This window comes from Archocentrus centrarchus, chromosome 22 (genome assembly GCF_007364275.1).
Source record: "Archocentrus centrarchus isolate MPI-CPG fArcCen1 chromosome 22, fArcCen1, whole genome shotgun sequence".
NCBI classification, from domain to species: Eukaryota; Metazoa; Chordata; class Actinopteri; order Cichliformes; family Cichlidae; genus Archocentrus; species Archocentrus centrarchus.
Window position 1 is genome coordinate 20,761,007 of NC_044367.1, and position 24,399 is coordinate 20,785,405.

At 39.7% G+C, this 24,399-nt stretch overlaps 2 protein-coding genes across 3 annotated transcripts in view; both read left to right on the forward strand.

The window, feature by feature from the left end:
* trim9 (tripartite motif containing 9) overlaps nucleotides 1-7,457 on the forward strand; it is a 38,400-nt gene extending 30,943 nt beyond the window's left edge. Inside the window, exons 7-11 of one of the 2 annotated variants that reach the window (XM_030719426.1) lie at nucleotides 18-156; nucleotides 2,340-2,378; nucleotides 4,094-4,397; nucleotides 5,602-5,764; nucleotides 7,040-7,457. In XM_030719426.1, the coding sequence (XP_030575286.1) occupies nucleotides 18-156; nucleotides 2,340-2,378; nucleotides 4,094-4,397; nucleotides 5,602-5,764; nucleotides 7,040-7,117 (723 nt within the window). In that variant the 3' untranslated portion in view covers nucleotides 7,118-7,457. The remainder of the gene's footprint in view (nucleotides 1-17; nucleotides 157-2,339; nucleotides 2,379-4,093; nucleotides 4,398-5,601; nucleotides 5,765-7,039) is intronic. The other variant, XM_030719427.1, reaches the window with a different exon arrangement.
* Nucleotides 7,458-12,207: 4,750 nt separating this feature from the next.
* Nucleotides 12,208-24,399, forward strand: pygl (phosphorylase, glycogen, liver). Its single transcript, XM_030718670.1, has 20 exons — nucleotides 12,208-12,450; nucleotides 12,898-12,999; nucleotides 13,093-13,171; nucleotides 13,497-13,600; nucleotides 16,072-16,203; nucleotides 16,483-16,594; nucleotides 16,952-17,034; nucleotides 17,195-17,332; nucleotides 17,696-17,788; nucleotides 18,079-18,225; nucleotides 18,399-18,562; nucleotides 19,217-19,331; nucleotides 19,526-19,627; nucleotides 20,360-20,507; nucleotides 21,540-21,598; nucleotides 21,698-21,839; nucleotides 21,958-22,165; nucleotides 22,254-22,388; nucleotides 22,495-22,561; nucleotides 23,789-24,399. Exons 1-20 carry the CDS (start codon nucleotides 12,208-12,210, stop codon nucleotides 23,975-23,977), a joined length of 2,562 nt encoding a protein of 853 aa, XP_030574530.1. The 3' UTR covers nucleotides 23,978-24,399.

Sequence of the window (24,399 nt, forward strand, 5' to 3'; positions counted from 1 at the left end):
ACTGCGTGTCTTTACAGGAAGTGTATGTGGGGACGGAGACCATCTGCACAGTGGACGGGCTCCACTTCAACAGCACTTACAAGTCCAGAGTAAAGGCCTTCAATGCCAGCGGAGTGGGCCAGTACAGCAAGACGCTGATCATGCAGACCTCTGAGAGTACGTTGAGCCTCATGTCCTCCTCCTCCTTCTTGTTCTCTCTGTAAATCATTTGTGCTTCTTATCCTGGAGAGTAAGTCAGTATTTGGATTAAAGCTCTTCTTCCCTGGAAAGGTAGAATCCAGAAAGAGCCAAGCAGCAATTTTATTTTTAAAATATTGTTCTTTTTAAAGTAGAGCTACATGATGGGTTGCTCAGACCAGTGCTAGTATTATTTAATTATCAGTGGCAGTGAACTTTATAGGTCAGACAATAAATAACAAAAAATTGCAGCGTCTCCATTACACAGTTTGCCCACCAGAGAACATTGACAATTTGATTTTTTATTATACACTATAAATAAAGATGGTCAAACTATCACCACCTTCACCCACTGTGGGAAATTGAAACACTGCCATCACTGCAAAATGACAACACCGCAAATTACGCTATAAAATGTCCCAGTTTGTATCTTGAGCTTTAAAATCACCAGTATAAGACATCAAGATTACTCGTACGGCAAAATACCATTATCAAAGTTTTGAACACCAAAAAAATCAATATCAATATTGGCTTGATAATAAGTCCAACAAGTTCCATGTTGCAGGTAATGGACTCATATGTTGGCAACATAAACGCAGCCAGACCAAATAAACAAATCAAATAGAGCTGGACATGCATGCAATGGTGTCTGTGGGGCAGTAACAGCCAGAAGCTAGTCAGTGAATCTACAAGGGGAGCTAATTAGGGGAATAATGAGCAGATGTGTGTTGGCAGTTAAAGAGGTGAGAAGCACAACTAACAGAAAGAATAATGCTGATGTTCTTAATGATATAAGAACTGTTTGCTCCCATGACAAACAGGGGGAATGAAAGAAACTAGAAACCACTTTAACTGCCACGTTTGTCTTCATGTTCTTGTTCCCCAGGTGGATTTTTTTACAGGTGCATTTGAAATGCAGCTCTTCTGACATCTTCCCAAATATGTTGAATGACGCTTTTTTTACATGATCTTATGCTGCTGGTTACATTTTCTGTTATGTTAAATTGCAATGTTACGATGAATTGTTTTCAGTGTTTTCTGTGAACCCCCCCCAAATAAAAGAGTAACTACTGCTGTGATTGTATTAGCTAGTGTAATGCAATGAGGAAGATTTATGTGCTGGCAAAGAGCTGGCAGGTGTTTCTAATAATATATAATGCCTTACTTACTTTTAATGGCTTACTTACTTATTTTCCTAATGATTATCACGGTTCACTTCAGTTTCTTTCTACATTTGTGAGCTTTGGTTTATACCAAATAACTCTTAACTCCAGAGAATCTAAAGAATCACAACCTGCTGCTGCCTGACTAAAGCCTTGTATTTTTATTAAGCACAATGCTGCAGAGAAAAACTGCTTTCTTGGATATTTCTTTGAAACCAAGCAATGCTTTTTGAGATAGTTAAGTTCAAAGGGATTTAAAAGATCCTGAAACATCCTCAGTCTGTTTTATATTTCATGTAGCACAATAAATGATCACAGTAAAGGCCTCCAGAATACACAAGATTTTTGTCCAATGGCAGTAGCAGGATGTGAATTCTGTTCGAGGGTGTGTTTGAGCTTTTAACCCAGTGGCAGCAAGGAGCAGCTGGATTGTGTATAATCCACCCATGTGCCTGCTTTCCCATTAGTTAAATGCTGCTCTGCATAGATGGGGAAGCTTGTCATCCATCAGTGGACCTGAAAGGCCCAGACAGCCTCCCTACCTGACACAGAGAGCACTCAGCAGCTGTTGGGGGGCGTACAACGTGATCTAATCACTCAGACATTCTCAGTGTTCTTGCAGCCTTCATCCAGACCAGAATGTGCTTTGATTTTTACCAGTTTTATGCACCCCGTGATTTTTTTTTTTTTTTTATTATTCAGAACAATCTTTTTTGGTTTTTTTTTCACTGTTGCTCTTTTTAAGTCTGCACTGGTTTTTAAGTCTGCACTGGTTTGTTTCTAGGAGCTCTTTTGTTTCGTTTTGGGGATCTTCTCTGGTCTTATGGCCACTGAGCTGAACCAGCTTCCCTGATCAAATCTGCTTTTTACCCTCTCCACCTCCCTTCCCAACCCCTCTACATCGCTTCACTGCTTCGGTTTGCTCTCCTTCTCCTCTTCCTCTTTTCTTTTCCCTCTTTTCTTCTACTCCCCCCCTCCTCCCACCATTTCACATTTTAGCTGGACTCCCTCCATGTGATATTCAGTCTATAGGCACAGGTATGGATGACTCTCATTGCTCACTGTTTCCGCTCTAATCCCCTTCAGGCCATTGCTCGTTTCATCAATGAGGTCTTCACACTCAACCCAGCAGGTGGGCAGTTTGCTCCTTTGTGGGCTGCACTCATTAAACGTACAATACAGGCCTGTAATAAATGTCTTTGCCTTATTTCCTTCGGGAAATAAAGCAATGTGATGGAACCTCACAGCACACGGTGACACCAGTAAAAGCAGGTCCAGTGGAGCCCACAAAAACTGCAAATGCCCGCCTGTTTACCTCCCTGTATAGTCTATAGAAATCTGTTACTGTATCTTTCAACAGTGAGTCAAGCAGTATTGCAAATTTATCATTAGCATTTGGTTTAAGAAGCTTAAAAGCAATGTGCTGCAATAGAGAAAAGGAGCAGTTCACCTAAATTACAATAAAATATATTTTTCTACCAATTCAGGTCAGTATCGACGAAGCTGTGCATATAGTTTGGGTTTTATTTGCTGGGATTTTGAGAGCATTGCCTTCAAAACATTACAGTGATGTGTATAAATTTATAGAGTCACTAACGCTGTTTTCTGCTGTCTAGCACAGCTCTGATAAGGCTGCTGACGGCGGTGTCAACGCCAGAACAGATGGAACCAACTTGACAGGCGGATATTAGGCTCAACTCACATTGTTCTTTAATTTTTTTAATAGATTAATTCATATAAACCTATCTGAAACCACATCATGAACCAGTATGCATAATAACCATTCATGCTTTAAAGACAGCTTTGCAAGCTTTTTTATTAGTTCCAGATACATTTAAGAAACTTCCTTTCAGCAATGTGGCTATTTAACATTTTCACTACCAAACTGAACAATTGTATGACTGCATGTTACCTACAGTTGTAAAAAGTATGTCAGAATTTAGCTGAGGGGGCACAGTGACCTCTTTGGCTGGTCCTGAATGCCATCATATAGCCATAGTGACCTCAGAGCCTCAGTAAATACAGAAAAAGTTAGAAACGTTTTTTGTTGCAGGAAAAACTTCACATAACGTGTATTTAATCATCTGTTTAATAGTTTTATAAATTTCATCTTACAATCCTCATTAAGTGTAATTTAATCTGTCATGGCAACTGATCAAATGACTTTAACTCATGGAGACCAACACAGCGGAGGCTGCTCTGGTGGTTGAAAGCTCCAGAAGAAGCCGACTTAAGCAGGCTTCTAAATGAACATTTACGCTTCATTTTTCTTCTCTTTTTTTGTAGTTTGGGTGAACTTAACTCTTATCATAATAATTATTAGAAGTTGCTAGATATGTATTTTAAAGTTACTTTTTTATTATTAACAATTTCCTTACCAATAATTCTCAAACCTCATCTGCTTTTCCATGCAGGCACCGGTTAAGATTTGCAGACTGTTTGACACAGGTTTGATAATCTAAAAATGATTAAGCTTATTTAAGTTTTATGAAGTTATAGATTAAGTTATATAGTATGATTTTAAAGATTATTAATCATGTTTGATCATAACAGTTATAGTGAGTCTTCTTTTCATCTTTCATATTATTATTGTTCCATCCATTTAGATATTTTTACAGTGTAAGTTCATGTCATCTAACCTTTACCTTCTGGTTTTATGTCGTGTTTATAAAGACACAATCATGCCTCACGTGTCGCAGTCATTGATGTTATTAATGCCAAACAGCTAATGGTGCAAATTTTCCTGCGTGCAGTTGCTTGGTTCACCTTTGACCCGGTGTCCGCTCACCCTGACATCATCTTCTCCAACGACAACCTGACGGTAACCTGCAACAGCTATGATGACCGAGTGGTCATGGGGAACACTGCTTTCTCCCGCGGTGTTCATTACTGGGAAATGACTGTTGACCGCTATGACAACCACCCTGACCCAGCCTTCGGCATCGCTCGGAGTGACGTCCTGAAGGATGTGATGCTGGGGAAGGACGACAAAGCCTGGGCTATGTATGTGGACAACAACCGCTCCTGGTTCATGCACAACAACTCGCACACCAACAGGTAATAAAGAAGAAACACAAATGACTAATGCAGAATTTCTTAGATCATGAATGGAAAAATGAAAGTCTTCTGTTTTTAGATATATGAGTGTTTGGGAAAAGGTGCTCCAATCTTACTTTGAGGCTGCTGGTTTAGCTCACCCATATGCAGAGGCCTAGGATTGAATCCACCTTGGGCCATTTGCTGCATGTCTCCCCCCCCACACACTCTCTCAGCCACTTTATTAAGTACATCTTTCTAGTACCAGGTTGGACCCCCCTTTTGCCTTCAGAACTGTACTAAGAGGCCCAAAGTGTTGCTGCAGGAATCGAGCCTCATCAGACCATGCAACATTTATCCAATCTTCTATTGCCCAATTTTGGTGAGCCTGTGTAAATTGTAGCCTCAGTTTCATGTTCTTAGCTGACAGGAGTTGAATCCCCTGTGCTCTTGTGCTTCAAGGTTTGTCATGTTGTACATTCAGAGGTATTCTGTATACCTTGGTTGTAACAAGTGGTTATTTGAGTTATGGGGTTGCCTTCCTATCAGCTCCAAGTAGTATGGCCATTTTTCTCTGACATCTGGCATCAATAAGGCAGAGAACTGCTGCTTTCCCAGAGATGCTTGTGTGTGAAAATCACAGAAGATCAGCAGTTTCTGAAATATTCAGACCAGCCCATCTGGCACCAGCAACCATGCCATCTTGACCATGTCTACATGCCAGAATGCACTGAGTTGCTGTCATGTGATTGGCTGATTAGATATTTGAGTTAACAAGCAGCTGAACAGATATACTTAATAAAGTGGCCAGAGAATATATAACTGTACATTATGTTTAAATGGCTTTTGAACGTGGTCATGGTGTGGTTACTTTTTTTGTAGTTTAATGTTATTATGGGCCACATGATAAATATGAGGACTGATAAGGTGATTAGCAGGATGGAAAGAATCCAGACTCTAAAGCGGCAAAGCCCTCCAACAAGGCACTGCTTTTTTTTTTTTTAAGAGGTCACAAGACAAAATAGGTGAGACACACAGGTTAAATCTTTAAAATATTTGGTATTTTAGATTTTTAACATATGTTTTGATGGAAAATCCAAAAATTAACTTGTTACCCCATCTCTCAGAAAAGTACTATTTGCTGATATCACCACAGCAGGGTTCAGGATTACCACACTAAATTAATACTACAGTTGTTTTTTGGTTTTCCTCACTGACCATACAGGACAGACGGTGGCATCACCAAAGGAGCTACAATAGGAGTGCTGCTGGACTTTTCACGTGGGATTCTCATCTTCCTTGTGAACGATGAACAGCAGGGCCCAGTGGCATTCGAAGGGCTGGAGGGTGCCTACTACCCCGCTATCAGTCTCAACCGAAATGTCCAGGTAGAATAGTTTATTGTTTATGCACGTACAAAAAAATTTATTTCACTGCTTGCAACTGAATTTTGAATCTTGTATGGATTTTCTTCTATTGGCATATTTTACATTCAGTTAAACAATACACTCGAACTTCAAATTCTAGTTCATACAAAGGCATATTGTTGTTGGAATACACTGAATAACCTTGACATAGGCCAAAACATATTTTGGACAATGGAGCACAGCGTACACTAGATAACATCAGGCCCTCAGGCCACCCTTGTGAAGTCTGTTTCTGATTGTTTGGTCAGAGACATTCACACCAGTGGCCTGCTGGAGGTCATTTTGTAGGGCTCTGGCAGAACTCATCCTGTTCCTCCTTGCGGTCCTGCTGATGGGTTAAATACCGTCTGTGACCCTGTCCAGCTCTCCTAGAGTAACTGCCTGTTTCCTGGAATCTCTTCCATGCTTTTGAGATCGTGCTGGGAGACACCACAAACTTTCTGGCATTTGCACGTATTGATGTGTCATCCTGGAGGAGTTGGACTACTTGTGCAACTACGTAGGGTCAGAATATCACCTTGTGCTACCAACAGTGATACTGACCCTATCCAAATGCAAATCTAGTGAAAAAACAGTCAGAAAAGATGAGGAAGGAGAAATGTCAGTGGCCTCCACCTGTAAAACCATTCCTGTTTTGGGGGTTGTCTCATTGTTGCCCCTTTAGTGCCCATGTTGTTAATTTCATTAACACCAATGCAGCTGAAACTGATTAAAAATCCCCTCTGCTACTTAACTGACCAGATCAATATTCCAGAAGTTTAATTGACTTGATGCTATACTCTGATTAAAAAGTGGCCCTTTTTTGAGCAGTGTACATTACTGAGTAAATACAGTGAGTCCTGAGCAGCACTAAGGGGTGCTGTTTAATTTGCTAACTCCGTCTTCACATTCTCCCTGAGCATTGCAACAAACACAAAGTGAGGATTCTACTTGTGAATTAATAAAGCATCACATGAGTTCAGTTATTATTCATTAAAAGTATCTAACTTTTACAAATATGGCCTCAGGAGATTAAATCTTAACAGAGAAAAAGCTTCAAAGAGTCAACAGCAGTGAGCGGCTTTGAATTTCTTATTGCTCCCAGTCAGTTTTCTCATTTGTAGTGCTGCATCCAGGAAGCAAAATGACTCCCAGAAAAAAAAATGGCTCCACAGCTCCCCCTGCGGGAAGAAAATATATTGAATATGTTTACCTTCATTTATCAACCTATTTGTGTGTAAATGTGTGTTTCTGTAGGTCACTCTGCACACTGGTCTACCTATCCCTGATTTCTACACTCCGGGAGAGGCCGATCCAACTGGTTCCGTGTGCTGAAAACTCAACGCCACCCGATTTGGGGGAACCTCCCCAGCGTTTCCCGAGGTTTCTCCTGGCAGTCAGAAACTAGAAAAAAAAAACCCATTCGCCTCCCTCTTCCCTTCACCTTCTAAGGTGTTCCTGACCAACTGACCCCAATCACTATGGAAGAGGTCCCATCCAGCACTAAGCCATGCCTTTATCATGCCTAAACCCTGGGTTCATGGTCCATCCTTAGGACATGTCAGTATGGACGGTGCTGTCTGTGCCGTGTATTTTGATATTTTGATGTGTTCTAGTTGGTTGAAGAAAATTTCCCAGCCAATGGACTTGGAATGTTTTTAGACCAGTGTTCATAATATGGGCTTCAATGAATAGTTTGACATTTTGGAAAATATACTCATATGGGGGATTTTTTTTTTTTTTTTTTTTTTTTTTTTTTCTTGTTTATTTTTTTCTGAGACTTGGATTTGGATTATGGAGCCCAGCTTAACATGGCTTATCATAAAGACTGAAAATAACGAGGGGAAGCTAGCATGTGCACCAACTTCCAACTAATGCAGTGTAAAAAATATGATTGAATGAATCTGGCTGTCTGTTTCCCCCTTTTTCCTGTCTTTATGCTAAGCTAAAATAGCTGTAGCTTCATATTTAGCGAATAACCAAGAAAGTGGTGTTGAACTTGAAACAAATATTAGTGAAATTTTCCATTTCCTCTTTTAAAGGAAGCAGGTTGTTTTGTAAATGAGTTTATAGGGGAAAAAGAGCTCCCATCACACCATCCACATAAAGTTAAATATATTCTATTTTTCATGCTCATCCCTCTCTTTTTTCAAAATTAAATCTTTTCCTCCTCATAAACATACTTACAGGGAGGTAGAATGAGAGGTCGTTTGTATGAAAGCATGTGAGGATTGGTTGAAATGCATCAGCAGCTGTGATGATCCACGGATGCGAGTCTGACTCTGTCACTGTCATATCCTCATCCGTATGAATGAGATGCTTTTCTTGGTGGCTTAGCTTGTGTGAATGTTCTGTATCATTTGTATAAAAAAAGGAATAAAAAAAAAAAAAGAAAAATTACAGTATCGACCTATAGCCTGAAATGCTCCTGGAAGCGAGGCCTTCATGCACCCTTTCTCTGCAGTGCAGCTCTCAAAACAGGAAGGAGGGGTTTTGAATTAATGTATCACATAGAAGTGAGTTGGTTAAATAAGATGTTTGAATAAGGTGCTACAGCAGCTCGCTTAGTTCTGGCTTTTTTTTTTTTTTTTTAAATATAGGTGACTGAGTACCGGTAGTTTTGTATTATTGTTATAGAAATGATCTATTGCAAATAGGTGTATAGCTAAATAAGTTATTGATGTTCAGAGTTTTTCAATGAAAAATCTTCATGATTCCTTCAGTTGATGCATAGCTATTACAGAAAGAAACATTTTGTCACTTTAAAAATGTACTTTGTTCTTGTGCTGAGGAAGCTTCTCGGTTTTATTTCAATAAAAAGCAACAGGAGAGGAGATGAGACGCTGGGCTGTTTTTGTGGCATCACATCTGGCTTCCTCAGTGGGCCACAATGTCAGACCAGCGGTTTGATTCATTCAAGATTAACCCGTGCTAAACACTAATGTTAGGATGACAATATGACAAATAAAATGCCAACAGGCAGTGTTTGGCGGGGATAATGCTTACTTTGTTTAGTTTAGCTCAAAAGTGCTAACATTTGCTAATTAGCACTGAAAAGGCACACTTGAGGTTGAGGTGACTGTCATTAGTTTGCATTTGTTTGGTCAAAAAAGTTAGGTTATCACCAAATTTTATTCTGAACTATTCAAAATGACTAATACATTAAATCATGGTTGGATTAACCTGTTTAGGGGCTCCTGGGGGGGGGGGGGTCCTCATTGATCCCCTCCAAATATGAACCCTGTTGCCTCCAGGTTCCCATAAACAGACATGTCATAATTTGTGATTAAATTAAATACAACTTTATTTTGGAAAATGCATATCATGAGGAGACTGTACAGTACAGTGCAAAAGTCTTGAGCCACCCCTCATTTCTTTATATGTTGTTTCCAAGGAGCCAGACTTTCTTGTCATTTTTTAAAGTGGTCTTGAGCAAAAGTTGTCCAGGCTTTCTGAAGTCTTTCAAAGATTTTTCTTTGGACATTGGCTGCTTTTTTCCTTTTCAGTCCACTCCTTTTACCTGATCAGCCACTTAACACTGACTGACCTATGAATCATTCAAGCATAAAAAAGATGCCTAACTCAAGGGATGTACCAGCGTTGTGTCTACACATAAAAGACAACTTAGCAAAGAACCAATTTTGAATTGTATCCTTAGATACTTTGTTAGTACCACCTGTCACAAAAACACATATTTTGTTCCAGTTTCTTCTTTTTGGTCCCATCACGGTCTGGAGCTGCATTTCAGCCAATGCTATTGAAGATTTTGTCAAACTGATGAAATTATGAACACAGAAAAGCAGATTTTGATCCACCATCTGGAAAGCCTCTGACTTCCAATTCAGTAAAAACGTACCTGAGTAGAAAACACACAATGGACCACTTTCAGTCATGGATTGGCCTCCCCAGAGCCCAGACCTCAATATTATTAAAGCTGTGTGTGTCTTGACGCACGTCTCACATGTTTGTATGTTTCAGTAAACCACTGCACCTATTTCCCATTTCCCTAGAGGAGTAGCTCAAGCTCACTGTGCTCACTTTTGCACAGTACTGTAAATGATCCTAAAAGTAGATTTTTATATTGAGCTCCTCATCAACACAGGAATGGATAAATGGCAAACAATGCACAACTCGCCTTAGTTCTAACAGTGAGGGTCGAGACAGTGCAAAGTTGAAACATGACACAGTTCAATAACACTACAAATTTTGGCCTCCATAAAGTTGAATCACTATCTCAATTTAATCAATATCCGAACACCATAATCTTCAGGATGATGGGATTCTTTTCAGGACTCCTATGTTAGTTGGATTTAGTTTTCGCTCAGTGTGCTTAATGACTTGCACCAGAGAGGAACAACCTGAGAGGAACACGAATGTTTCTAAGCTAAAGAGGTTGACCAACTGAAGGACGCTGCCAGTCGATGCTTAAGTCAAAATGTAGAATGATCTGCTTGAGGGAACTGTTGGCCCTTCAGGTTGCCTGTAAAGTTTCCCTGAGCATCGTAGCCCTGAGACATACATCACGTGTCTAGTATACTGAAGGTGCTATCCTGTGTTTGAGCTTCATGGGTGTGCCTTTTCCCCCTCTTTAATACCCAAAAGATTTATGAAACTTTGCTACAAACTAGATTCATTGCTTCAGCAGAGTCAACTGTAACATCCGTGATGCCTGACTTCACCTGCTGCTACATATTTTTATATTGTGAAAGGGCAAAATTAAACAATAGTCATGTTTGCTACTGATTTAACCACAGTATCAGAGAAAAAAATCAGTCAGGTCTGATATTGCCTCATTTTTTTCTTCCCCTGTTATTACAGTGACTGTAAATCATATGGCACTCCTAAAATGGCTGCACAAAAAAATATATAATGACAGTGTATGTGCATGTGTACTGGCTGCAGCATTCAGTTAGTTGCACAGCCTTCGCTGCAAGGCTGAATTCAAGCTTTGATTTATGCAACATTTAACTGGCTGCTTTTCAAGGTAAGCCCTTCGTTCAGCCATAATTACGACAGTGGAAAATAACGCATTCACCAGTGGGTCACTGAGCAACGAGAACTTCTCTTGAATCATACACAGACAAGTGCAGCCATTATCTAAGCATTACACAACCTCAGAATCCAGGACATGTGAACAATGTGACTTTATCTCAGCAAAATAGTTCATGACAGGCATTTTCCATATGTACAATGTGAGATTGCGCACACTTCTGTAATATTCTGTGAGAATATGTCAACTTTTTTGATTTAAAAAAAAAAAAAAATGACCTGAATCTGTGTTTCTGAACTGAACACATAGGGTGCTGACATTCAAAAGTATGTGATTGTAACATTTATTATTTCTAAACCAGCCATATATACTTATACATAATTAAATTAACCCGGGGATGATTTAAGTCTACTGTAAAGCCTCACCAAATATGGAAAATGTTTCTTAAATGGAATACACTCAGTCGCTGGGCGACACTGGGTGTTATATCTCCAAATGTACATACATACAGTCTGTGTGTGTATGTGTGTGCGCGCCTGTGAATGTGTGTGTATGTATTAACTGCATTATGACCTCATTTCAACTCCAAAGTGATTCTTTTTGCCCCATTTGATCCGAGGTGGAATGTCATTACTTAATATTATTTCCAGTGAACCTGAAATATCTCTGTGGAGAACTTTTATCAATGTATTACTATGATTTTATCAAAGTATGATTACTATGATTGTTCCAATGTCTATCATTACCATATTACTGCTATTACTCTGATGATTTGAAGTATAATATGAGCCTTTGTGTTTTCTGTATGTGTGAATATTCAATAAATAGGTGTCAACAAGGTGTTATTGTTGTGTGTTAAAATAAACTCCTCAATAATTATTTGAAGAAGAGAGAATTTTTAGAGAATTTTAATCATTAGTTGGTCTTTCCTCTTCATTTAATTTTGCCTGGTATTTCTCTAGGTGACCTACTGGAGGAGCCAGAGAGAGTTTGGAAAGTACCCAAAGTACTGTGAAAGTAGCTCTACACTAAGAACCTGCAACAAATATGAATGAAATGCATGCATTTTATTCATTTATTGCATGCATGCATGAATACATTTTGTTAACAAAATTTTTGTGCAACTATATATACAGCGTGACTTTATCTAATTTGATTATTCTCTATACTCTCTATTCAATATCACTTCAACTTTATATCATATGAAAACATGACAAAAGACTGTAGATAAAGAGCTATTCATTCTTTATCTGCAGTGTTTCTGCTTCCTGCTGTTCAGCAGGGACGCGACAGGGAAACACCCTCCCCCTGCACTCACCAATGACAACCAGCGTGAGGAGGAGACTAAGGCATCAAAACTGCAACTCTCTTCCCTTTTAACTTCACTTCCAGCCAGGGCAAGTACGGTAACTCGGGCCGAAACTGCGTATCCACCATGGCGACACCTCTCACCGATCAGGAGAAGCGCAAGCAGATCAGTATCAGGGGGATCGTGGGAGTGGAGAATGTGGCAGAGCTGAAGAAGGGCTTCAATCGTCACCTGCACTTCACTCTGGTGAAAGACAGAAACATTGCAACACCCAGGGATTATTACTTTGCCCTGGCCCACACCGTGAGAGATCACCTGGTGGGGAGATGGATCAGAACACAGCAGTTTTACTATGAAGTGGACCCAAAGGTAAAGATCAGCGGTTACAGTGTTACCGTGAAAGTTTAAACTGCCACAGCGCATCCAACCTGTGCTTCAGTGGGAGTTTGACGGGTTAAAATATCTCTACATGCAAACTGTTTCCATTGGGAGTGTATTTCATGAATTTTAAAAAGGAAGAAAAAAAAAAACTCCAGCTTTATATGCTTTAGCATGTTTTCTTTTTTGTGGAAAGTAGTGTAATGTTGCATAAAACGTTCCATGTTACAGTGAGCCACTGTTCTTGTTTTTGTGCAGAAACATGGCTGCTTGTTCCACTTTCATGCACTTGCTGCTTCTGCACCTTTAAGCCACAATCACACAAAGAATATACAAATATTTTGCAGTCGTTGATGATTAATGCATTAAAAAGATGTAGCAGCTGCAAAGACTTACTGTTTCTGTTGTGTTTTTTTTTGTTTTTCTTAATGTTCCAAGAGGGTGTACTATCTATCTCTGGAGTTCTACATGGGAAGGACACTCCAAAACACAATGATCAACCTCGGGCTGCAGAACGCCTGCGATGAAGCCATCTATCAGGTCTAGTTTATAGCAACAATTTCTGCAACAACCACAACTGCACAAGTTGACTGCAAATAATGATTGTGCTGATTTTTAACTGCTTTGCTGTAGCTTGGCCTGGACATGGAAGAGCTGGAAGAGATGGAGGAGGACGCGGGGCTCGGGAATGGAGGCCTCGGCCGCCTGGCAGGTAAAAAATGGAAGACAGAAAATAATTGCATTGTGCTTATAAACTAACAAGCACAGCACAAAGCTTGTGTGTCCTGTAACTTGGCAAAAGGGTTAAAGAAGAGTCATTTTGCAGGCAAACTCTTTATCTCAACTACAGCAATACCTAATTACAATTTCCGGGAGGGGTTTGGCAATTTCCCATCAAATACCTCTGTGGGCCTATTCAAGCAGCTTCCAGCCATAAAAATATTGCAGCCAGCACCACAAATAATTTTCCTATCTAATTTCAGCACTACAGGGTTTTTACATTTCTGATTTTATGTCTTAATTTTTTCTGCACACAGCATGTTTCTTGGATTCAATGGCCACCTTGGGACTTGCAGCATACGGCTATGGCATTCGGTATGAATATGGGATCTTTAACCAGAAGATAAGAGATGGCTGGCAGGTACCTGCACCTTATTTTCTACAAAGCTTAACATTAAATGAGCTTTTTTTTTTTTTTTTTTTATTTCTGTGGAATCTTCCTGTCTTTATTTTGATTAAACTAATTAAACTCAGCCTGAGCTTGGACTTTTCAGGAGCTCATAGCTTCTCAAAGTTGACTGAAGCCAAAATATAAATTATTAGGTCAGAATAGTTTTAAAGCTAATCATTAATTGAAACCTGTGGTTCAGCTCCGTTTAGCACTGCCGGAATGGTGCGAGAAGCTGGTTGGTTGATTGAAATACAAACAAAACAAAACATTGTGTATCTTATGATAAAGCGAAAGGCTTTTGCCCTTTTTGATTTTTGCTGCTTATTTGAAGTTCAAACCTTCAGTGTAAACATGGACTTCTGAACAGCGACCTAGAAACATGCACAGTGTGGATGAACCTGCACACGAAATCCCTGATGCTAATGAACGGTGTTAACACAAAATCTAATATATTAGTCCTGAAACAACTCTGAGTTTGTTAACCCTGAAATGAGGAAAACTCAGGTTTTCTGTTGCAGAAAGAGGTAACTTCAACTGTATGTCAATCACGGCGGTAACAGACTGTGTACAAAATTAACATGATCACTTTTATAATCATTCAGTAATCACTATATAAGGACGGAGACATTAATTATGTTGCAGACTTATTATCAGCTCAGAGTAAAATCTATAGTCTGCATCTTTGTAACTGTGAATCTGTGGACAGTACTGCAGCTGTCAGACTATCAGCCACTTCCGCTACACTGTGGAGACATTTACTCTACATTTCTGTAGCAATCACTGTTTAAATAAGACTTATCTGTATAAACCTTTAGGTCTGTAATGTACTGATCTGTGATCAATCATTGTGTGTTGTAATCTGTCACACTGATTGGAAAATATCTGTCACACCGTTTGGAGTGAAGATGAGGGTGAAATGACTTTAAGGCTCTAAAAATGAACAAAATGTATTTTAAAGTGAGTTTTCTGCCTGAAGGCAGGCCTATCATCCGCTTCATAACAGCAACCCATATGTAGGCCAGGGTGCGCTTGCACGGCAGGACACATCCAAAACGGATAAGGATCACTTAGATCACAAAGATCAGGCCTGAATCTACTTCAGCTCCAGTCATTTCCTGTCCTGATCCATTTTGGATCCGTTCATATCGTCTTTATTCTGTCACCATCTGGCCTGTATTCCTTATTTAAAATGGCCCATCCTTTCAAAACAAATATCTCAAATGTGTAAAAGCTGAGACATTTCTTGTAACATGTTCACACTTCCAGATAAAACTTTACATTTTTAAATAATTTTTTCAGTTAAATGTGAAACTGTTGCTTAACTCTTAGTATTAATAGTAACTCAGTAAAACATTTCTGCTGTGGCTGTCAGAGAGCCATCATCTGTCAGTGAAGGCTAATATTGGATCAGATTAAAAATGGTTAAACTGGGAAACATGAAAGCAGAGTTTTTCTGTAAATTTCATTAAGCATTTTTATCCAGTAATTGCAGAAATAATGAAATTCTCTATTAAAAAAATAGGTAGTTTCATTCTGTCAGTACATTAAATTTTTGCTGAATAATTTTTAATAAAACAAAATGGTCATAAAATGCTACAAAAATGTAATTACATTTCATTAAAAAACTAACTTGAGGGTAAATTGGTGATGATGGCTTTCTTTTCAATTCAGTTCAATTCTTTTTTTATTTATATAGCATCAAATCACAACAGTCAGCTCAAGGCACTTTATATTGCAAGGTAAAGACCATACAATAATGCAGAGAAAACCCCAACAATCAGCAAGCACTTGGCAACAGTGGGAATGAAAAACTCCAGTTTAACAGGAAGAAACCTCCAGCAGATCTGGGCTCATGGAGGGGTAGCCATGTCCCATGACTGGCTGGGGATGAGAGGAGGGATACAGGACAAAAGACATGCTGTGGAAGAGAGCCAGAAATTAATAATAACTAATGATTAAATGCGGAGTGGTGTACAAACACAGAGTGAGTGGAGAAAGAGGTGAGTGAAGAAGAAACACTCATCATGGGAAGCCCCCAACAGCCTAGGCCTATTGCAGCATAAGTAAAGTTATGCTGAAATATTAAGTTCAAGGTCAGCCCTAACTATAAATTTTATCAAAAAGGAAAGTTTTAAGCCTAATAATAAGAGTATAGAGTGTGTCCGTCTCATGAATCCAAAGTGGGAGCTGGTTCCACAGAAGAAGGGCCTGAAAACCTCTACTCATGCATGTGCTTAATGCAGGGTGAACCTACTCAGAGCTGATTGAACTGACTGTCAGCTCTGATCTCAGAGCTGATCAATTCAGTTTATTTTTGAACTCAGAGTTTGTTGAACATGCTCCCTGGAATAGGGACCTCTAAAGTTAAGTTTTCAAGTGTCGGTCGGTGACTCTTGTCCTGGAGCTCTAACTTCTCTTGGCCCTGTTCTGACCTACTGTAGGTGGAGGAGGCAGACGACTGGCTGAGACACGGAAACCCCTGGGAGAAAGCTCGCCCCGAGTACATGCTGCCCGTTCACTTCTATGGACGAGTGGAGGAGACAAGAGATGGGCCAAAATGGGTTAACACGCAGGTACTGATACTGAATTATTGATGAAGTAAAACGCAGTTGAGATTTTGTTATTATGTAGGGGTATGCAGTAACAAAACTTCACAGTGAAGACATTGAAATCTATGCACACCAGCTCTCCAACTTACTATTTCTACTATAGGAAGAGTGTTAATAATGTATGAAAAACTGTAAATTTATAGTGTGTTTTTGGTTGTGGGAATGTTTAATGTAGTAAAGTGTTACTACAGCAACTTATAAATGTTTTCAGCTTAGATTTCTGTTGAATATCTTGTCTTGCAGGTGGTTCTGGCAATGCCTTATGACACACCCATTCCTGGCTACATGAACAACACTGTGAACACCATGAGGCTGTGGTCTGCCCGCGCCCCCAATGACTTTAACTTGAAAGACTGTGAGTGGTGAATTGTATTACCTCCGACTGTGTGACTGATTCATTTTGTCTATGTGAGACAGTTGCTTGAAAAATTTACCAGTGGTGGTGTGAGGCTTCAACTTCCAGGAAGTTTTGAAAGGTTTCCTCATAATTGCAAGTGCAAAATCGGACATTACAATTCATGTCTTCACAAATGCAAATTGGCTTGAAATTGCATTTCCTTTAGTTTCCAACTGAAAAACTTTGCACAACTGCTGCAAGACTGACGACATGCAACAAGATGTGTGCATTGACAAATCTCTCTCTCTCTCCAGCATGTTTCCTTGATTTACTTTAAATTTAAAAAATTGTATATATAATATTCTTTGTCTGTAGTTAATGTAGGAGATTACATCCAGGCCGTTCTGGACAGAAACCTGGCAGAGAACATCTCCCGTGTGCTCTACCCAAATGACAATGTAAGTTTATATGCAGCAGTTAAATTTAACACAGATACCCTTTTGCAAATTCAAAGACTCTTGTTGTTCTCCAAGAAATGAGATGTTTTTCTCCATGTGCATTACTGGATTCTTGGCAGTTATTGTGGTCCTTCCTCCTCCACTTGTTCCAATGTTGTAGTTTTTCGAAGGAAAAGAACTCCGTCTGAAACAGGAATACTTTGTCGTGGCAGCCACACTCCAAGACATCATCCGTCGCTTCAAGACCACTAGGAAGGGCGTACCAGGTCGCACCTCATTCAAGAGCTTCCCAGACAAAGTGAGCTTCAGTTTTCTAATATTTGCAAAAATGAATGCAAAAGGCAAAGTGGTAGTACCTGTCTCAGTGGATCTGAGGTGCATTACCAAACAAGGTGCCAGTTATTTTGAGGTTTCAACACAAACTGGTCAGTTTTTCTCACAAGATACCGCTTAACTAGCACAAACAATAGAGTTTCATAGAAGATTAAACCGGAACAGAGAAAAAGATATTCATCGTGCATATTAAATGCATAATTTTTCTGAAAACAAAATGCATGCAAGCACTATAGTGTTTCTTTCATTCAAAGAGATTATAGTAACAGTTAAAGGAGGTCAACAGGAAGGAAACTGCCATATAAATGCAGGATGCCATGTTTTCCAGGTTGCCATCCAGCTAAATGACACACATCCGGCCATGGCCATCCCTGAGCTGATGAGAATCTTTGTGGACATTGAGAAAATTGACTGGGACACGGTTGGTAGAGATTGACTTATAGCAAACTTTAATCAGGAAATCATGAACAAATATGGGAAAGTAAAGTAGCACAAGAAACAAACACTTGTGTTTGTGTGTTTCCTAAGCACAGCAGAAAAAATTGAGTGCCATGTTAAGAAATAAAATGCAGACTGGTGGAGAGGTTTTTTTGTTTTGTTTTGTTTTTTAATCAGTTGGAAGAAGGGATGATATCAAGAATGTGGCAAAGATTTTGACTTATCACAGTGTGTAAATAACTGCAAAATGATAAACTCCATCTTGATTTGCAGGCCTGGGACCTCACAAGGCGCACCTTTGCCTACACCAACCACACAGTCCTCCCTGAAGCTCTGGAGCGCTGGCCTGTAGAGCTGATGGAGCATCTCCTACCCAGACACCTGCAAATCATTTACCAGATCAATCAGGCCCACCTCGATGTACGTATACTGGAGCTCAGTCTCCATTAGTCAAAAAATGAGAGAATCATCCACCTGTCAGATTTTCTTTGTTTTATTCTGTTCTTTAGCTTTGCACTAAGAGTGCCTGATAATACCAAACTACACTCATGATTCATGAGCTGGATATGTTGACACCTGTTCTGTTCCTGCAGAAAATTGTAGCTCTCTATCCAAACGACATGGACAAGCTGAGAAAAATGTCTCTGATTGAAGAGGACGGATCCAAGAGGGTGAACATGGCACACCTGTGCATCGTGGGATCGCACGCTGTCAACGGAGTCGCTGAGATACACTCCAACATCATCAAGACAGAAGTGTAAGCCTTCTGCTGCTGGATGCAGTCAATCAAAACTCAAACAAAAGACCAAATGAGTGCTGCAGCTGCCATTAAATGGGGTGATTTTAAAAAAAGAAATCTTTAAATGTCGTTACAACAAACTCTTTGAAAAGAGAGACAAAAGGTTTGCAACAGTAGTTGCTACATGAGAGTGGCCTCATATGTTACCACAGAACTGAATCATTACCCCTTTTACACGCCCTCACCATTAGCTGCATGTTGAAACTCTCAAAGGAAAAAACCAAGACAGAAATGCCAAGAACCTGGATTTAAAAAAATAAATAAACCACTGTATCTTGAGTTTATTCTACAAATAACAATTTCTTGAGTTAACTTTATGAGGTGCGAACTCTTCAGATCAGTCTTGTACTTTGACCACTTTACCACATGGCAGTACTGTGATGCTGAAGCACATTTTTCAGGTGTCTGCTTATTGATGTATAATTTTTCCTAATGTTCCCAAAACAGAAGCACAAGGTCAAAAATGTTTACCTTTTTATTTAAAAATTTCCAATAAAACATATATAAATGCTCTATGGTTAAGGAGGCAATTAGCAATACTCTGGTATTTCTGTTGATTTAAAAACTTCATGCTCTTCTTCCTTTTGAACATTTCTCTCTTTCCCTCTTTAGGTTTCGTAATTTCAGCGAACTAGAACCAGATAAGTTTCAGAACAAAACCAATGGCATCACTCCTAGACGCTGGCTGCTCCTCTGCAACCCCGGACTGGCCGAGCTAATAGCTGAGGTCTGTTTCAGCTGCAATGAGTAATCGAGTGCCATGAGGCAGTTTAAGACCTCTAAATCTTTAGAGATATATACTGCAGCTGTGCCATGAGCAGTGCATTCTCTTCCTGTTTAACAAACTCTCTGTTGAAGTATAAACTATCGATGTGTGTTTGCATATTTTACTGTGACCTTTACCGTGACAATGTCTTTCAGGCCATCGGGGAGAACTATGTGAAGGACCTCAGTCAGCTACGGAAGCTGAATGACCTTGTTGATGATATTATCTTCATCCGTGATGTCTCTAAAGTGAAACAGGTAGATTGGAGGGTGTTGGTGCAAAGTACCTGAGTAGATTGATTCAAGTACTGTGCATAAAAAAGGGAAAAAAATGTTTATATCTCAGCCTCAGTGGGAGTGGCTGCTTGGTGTAGTGGTTAACACATTTCTCTTAGATGCAAAAGATCCCCTATTTGAGAAGGACACAAGCTAGTGTAGTGCAGGCCCGAGTAAATGGGAAGGGTTTCAGCGTAAAAAACTGTGCCAAAACAAAACATGCAGAACCTTTTTTTTTTTTTTTGTGCTCTCTGAAATCAATTTAGATTTATCTGACCCTAGTTTATAAAGCACAGGACTGGTCGTGGTTGGGATTTATCACTGTTGCATCAGTATGAACTTTGTCCTGAAATCATCTCTCATGAATCATGCATTTTTCTGCTGTATGAGTACTTTAGAATATACTCCTTGCACCACTATCAAACAGAAAATCATCAGACAGCATTGGCATTTGTGTATTAATGTATTTCTAAATATTAGTCCCTGTGTTCATGTAGCTCAATGGAAACATCAGTGGAAAATTACATCTCTCACTTTTTTTTTTCTTTAAATGCCTGCGCACGTCACAGCAGGCTGAAACAATCTGATTGTGTTGTGCAAGATTGCATTTTGTGGTTTTAAACCTGGTACGTGTCCAGACAGCACTCGACCGTTATTCAGCAGTTTCACCTCATTGATTTCCTGCCAAGTCACGTATTTCTCATCTTCTCACAGGACAACAAGGTGAAATTTGCCCAGTACCTGGAGCAAGAGTACCAGGTGAAAATCAACCCATCCTCCATGTTTGACGTCCACGTGAAGAGAATCCACGAGTACAAGCGGCAGCTCCTTAACTGCCTGCACATCATCACCATGTACAACCGTATGTGCAGCACACGTGTTTGATTGCTAAGTGCCAAAAGGTGTCAGAATGGCTGGTTCTCTGAGTGATAATTTACATGACACAATCTGACATGTCCTGATGTGGCAGATTCCCCACCCAGCTGTGCTCTGTGCACGCTTAAGCAAACATGAAGAATGCAGCCATCTAAATCAATTTTCCGGGCATCACCGAGGCTGTAAAAAACAGGACAGCAGTCTCATCAGCACTTCTCTTCTGTGCAAGATGATGCTGACTACACCTGCATTCAAAGCCCTTTGCTTTTTTGGGGGGGAACGTTCTCCACACACGTGCCATATATGCCACACACTATGGCAATCCAAGGAGCTTCACAAGTTGAATGAGATTAAATCTCGGCAGGAGCTAGTTTTCCTGTTCACTCCCCACACTTGAGTTTTTATTAAATATTGAGAATAAAAAGCATCTGAGCTGAATTTTAGTGAAGTAAGCATCAGGAGACTTGAGTTAACTGTTTTCCCAACATAACTCAAATTGTTTTAAGCATAGATTCAGTCTGTATTTTCCCTGTTTGTTCCACCTGCAGTGGCTCTGTGCTCCCCTCAATTTGATAACTACCGATGTACAGCCGGAGCAGGCAGCAGCTTAGCAGATCTACACTTTTTAGGCCTTCAGTTTGAAGCTATTTCCACCCATTTCTGCTTTTTACACTAAATGAAATTTACTAGTAACATAATTTTAATTATTCTCATTTAAATCACAACAAGAAAGCAAATAGTTTTATTTCCCAAATGTATTTCTTTGGGAATTTTAGAAAAGGGAGGCTTTCAGCAGCAGAAGATGGATGGATGGATGGATGGATGGATAGATAACACATCAAGTGTGTTTCAAATGCAGCTTTTCTGTGTTTGGCTCTATGCCCTAAATGTGTTAGCAGATTTTAATGAAGTAATTTTCTGAACAGTTATAGTATGTTAAATCTGCAACTAATAGAGTTCAGATAGTGTTTGTTTAAAACTGCACAACTCATATTGAGTTTCTTTTTTTGCCCCATAGGCATTAAAAAGAACCCTACTGCACCTTTTGTACCACGAACTGTGATCATCGGTGGAAAGGTACCAGCTCAGCCACATCATTCATGCTAGTGCAATGAACAGGCCAAGAAGGGTAATGTCTGTGTTTGACAGCGAGTCATATGTTGTCACCCTCTGCAGGCTGCACCAGGGTATCACATGGCAAAGATGATCATCAAGCTGATCACCTCAGTGGCTGATGTGGTGAACAATGACCCTGTGGTGGGTGACAAGCTGAAGGTCATTTTTCTTGAAAATTACAGAGTGTCTCTAGCAGAGAAAGGTACCATTCATCTTAAAATACCACTCATCTGTTTTTTTGTTTTTGTTTTTTTTTTAAAAAGAGAGAAAATGAGAGGGATATTTTGACAATGATTACATTTTCACATGTTCTTCCTCAGTGATTCCAGCCACAGATTTGTCAGAGCAGATCTCCACTGCTGGCACAGAGGCTTCAGGAACAGGCAACATGAAGTTCATGCTGAATGGAGCCCTGACCATCGGCACCATGGACGGAGCAAATGTGGAGATGGCCGAGGAGGCCGGAGAGGAGAACATCTTCATTTTCGGCATGAGGGTGAAGGATGTAGCTGAATTGGACAAAAAGGGGTAAATAAGTCTCTCTCACAGATTTTATGTGATCTTTTATGGATAACTTGATGCTGTGAAACCCACCTCTTCATTTGTCCTTTGTTAGATATGACGCCATGTCATACTACAGCAAGATCCCTGAGCTGAAACAAGTGATGGATCAGATCACAAGTGGATATTTTAGCCCCAAAAATCCAGAGCTTTTCAAAGACCTCACTGAAATGCTTTTCAAACATGACCGGTGGGTAACTGCAAGTAACGCAATCAGCTCATTCTGTCTTCTGCAATTCTGCAATTGAATGTCATAAAAATCTGACACTTTGTTTCCTTTTTTTTTTTCTTTCCAGTTTCAAAGTGTTTGCTGACTTTGAAGACTACGTGAAATGCCAAGAAAAAGTCAGCAAGCTCTATAAGGTAATATTTGCTTCAAGTCACATTTGCAAATTTTACATTGGTCTGCTCGTTTCATTTTCCACAAAAAGGTTGTTTTTTTGTTTTTGTTTTTTTTTGTCCCCAATTTAGCATCTACAGACAGTATCCAAACATTTAATAAATTTAAAGAACATTTAGCTTTACTAACAGTTATACTTCACTCCATTGTCATTTACATACATTTACTATCTTTTTGCACAGTTTATAGCCACTTCCCACAGTGAGAAGATCTTGTTGTTAAATGCAAAAACTTTAGAACATCTTGCATGGAGTGCAACACGCCAGCTGATATTTGTTGGTATGCCAGCCCACGAGTAGCTTTTGAGCTCAGCCTTCACTTTGATCTTAACTACACGGTTGCACAGTTAATAAAACCAGATTTGCAATATATTGCACATGAAAGATGGACGTAGAAACTGTGATGGTTTGTAAAGGTTCTTTTTGGTTTTCTAAACCAAACAGTGAGGAGTAGATTTGACTGAGAAACTGAGGGTTCTCACATCTATACGCCTGCAGCTTATCAATCACAAGGTTGCATAAACTGAGTGCAACTGCGTCCAGAAACTCACTAAATATGTGTTCACTGAGGTCAAGAACAAATTAAGCAGTTGGACTTTTTTGCAACCAAAAGAGCCCATTTGCTGGTCATTAGAAAGAATGGAAGTTTAAGGAACTTCTATATTAGCTTTAACGAGGCTTTTGGCATCTTTTATATGCAGGCTGAAACAGACTGACTGATAGACACACCCATAAAAGTGTCACCACTCCAGCTCTCTTCCACAGCATGTCTTTTGTCCTGTCTCTCACCTCAGCCCCAGCCGGTCGCGGCAGATGACTGCCCCTCCCTGAGCCTGGATCTTCTTCCTGTTAAAAGGGAGTTTTTCCTTCCCACTGTCGCCAAGTGCTTGGTCATAGGGGGTCGTTTTGACTGTTGGGTTTTCCCTGTAATTATTGTAGGGTCTTTACCTTACAATATAAAGTGCCTTGAGGCAACTGTCTGTTGTGATTTGGCGCTATAAAGATAAAATTGAATTGAATTGAACCAGGACCACATTGTGCCATGGTGCACACAAATACACACACACTCAAGCACAAAATAATAATCACTTTTTAAGTATCCACTATATCACATTAGTGTTTATGACTAAATATAAAACCTAAAGTTAAAAATGTGATTTTTTTTTTTTTCTCCCCCTCTCTCTCTAAAAGAATCCGGTGGCGTGGACAAAGATGGTGGTCAAGAACATCGCTGCAACGGGAAAATTCTCCAGCGACCGAACCATCACAGAGTACGCCACCGAGGTGTGGGGGGTGGAGCCGACTGACCTCAAGATCCCACCACCAAGCGAGCCCAGAGAAGCCATTGACGAAACCGTCAAAGCTCTTAAGAAAATGTGAAACTGTATCACAAGCAAAGGCCGCCTTTTTGTTTACAACATATTAAGTGTTCCTGTTTGCTTTAAACCTGCAACATGCATATCACTGGACTGTTTTGAGGATTATGGGTTATTTTTCACTTTCTCTTTGTTGTTAAAGCATGAGTCAAAGCACTGTTATGCATCTTTAGCACATGCAGTAGGCTTAAACTGTGTCGAGCAAGCTCAAATATTTCTAAATAGCTTGCTCGTATTTGACAATCTGCAAGTGGGTGGAGGTTTCAGGAATCCAGTGGGAAACTCAGATTTTTGTTCCATTTCTGTACAACACCAAACGATTTCAAGGATTCGTTAGCATCTGTAACTTGGTTAAGGATGCAAATTTAAATTTGTGATCAACAGTTGTTCCTCTCAGTGTTGAAATAAAAACAAAGTGTAATGAGA

Coding starts and splice junctions, on each gene's coding strand:
- pygl (XM_030718670.1), top strand. CDS start 12,208: ATGGCGACACCTCTCACCGATCAGGAGAAGCGCAAGCAGATCAGTATC. Junction 12,451..12,897: donor ACTATGAAGTGGACCCAAAG/GTAAAGATCAGC, acceptor TAATGTTCCAAG/AGGGTGTACTATCTATCTCT. Junction 22,389..22,494: donor ATGCTTTTCAAACATGACCG/GTGGGTAACTGC, acceptor TTTTCTTTCCAG/TTTCAAAGTGTTTGCTGACT.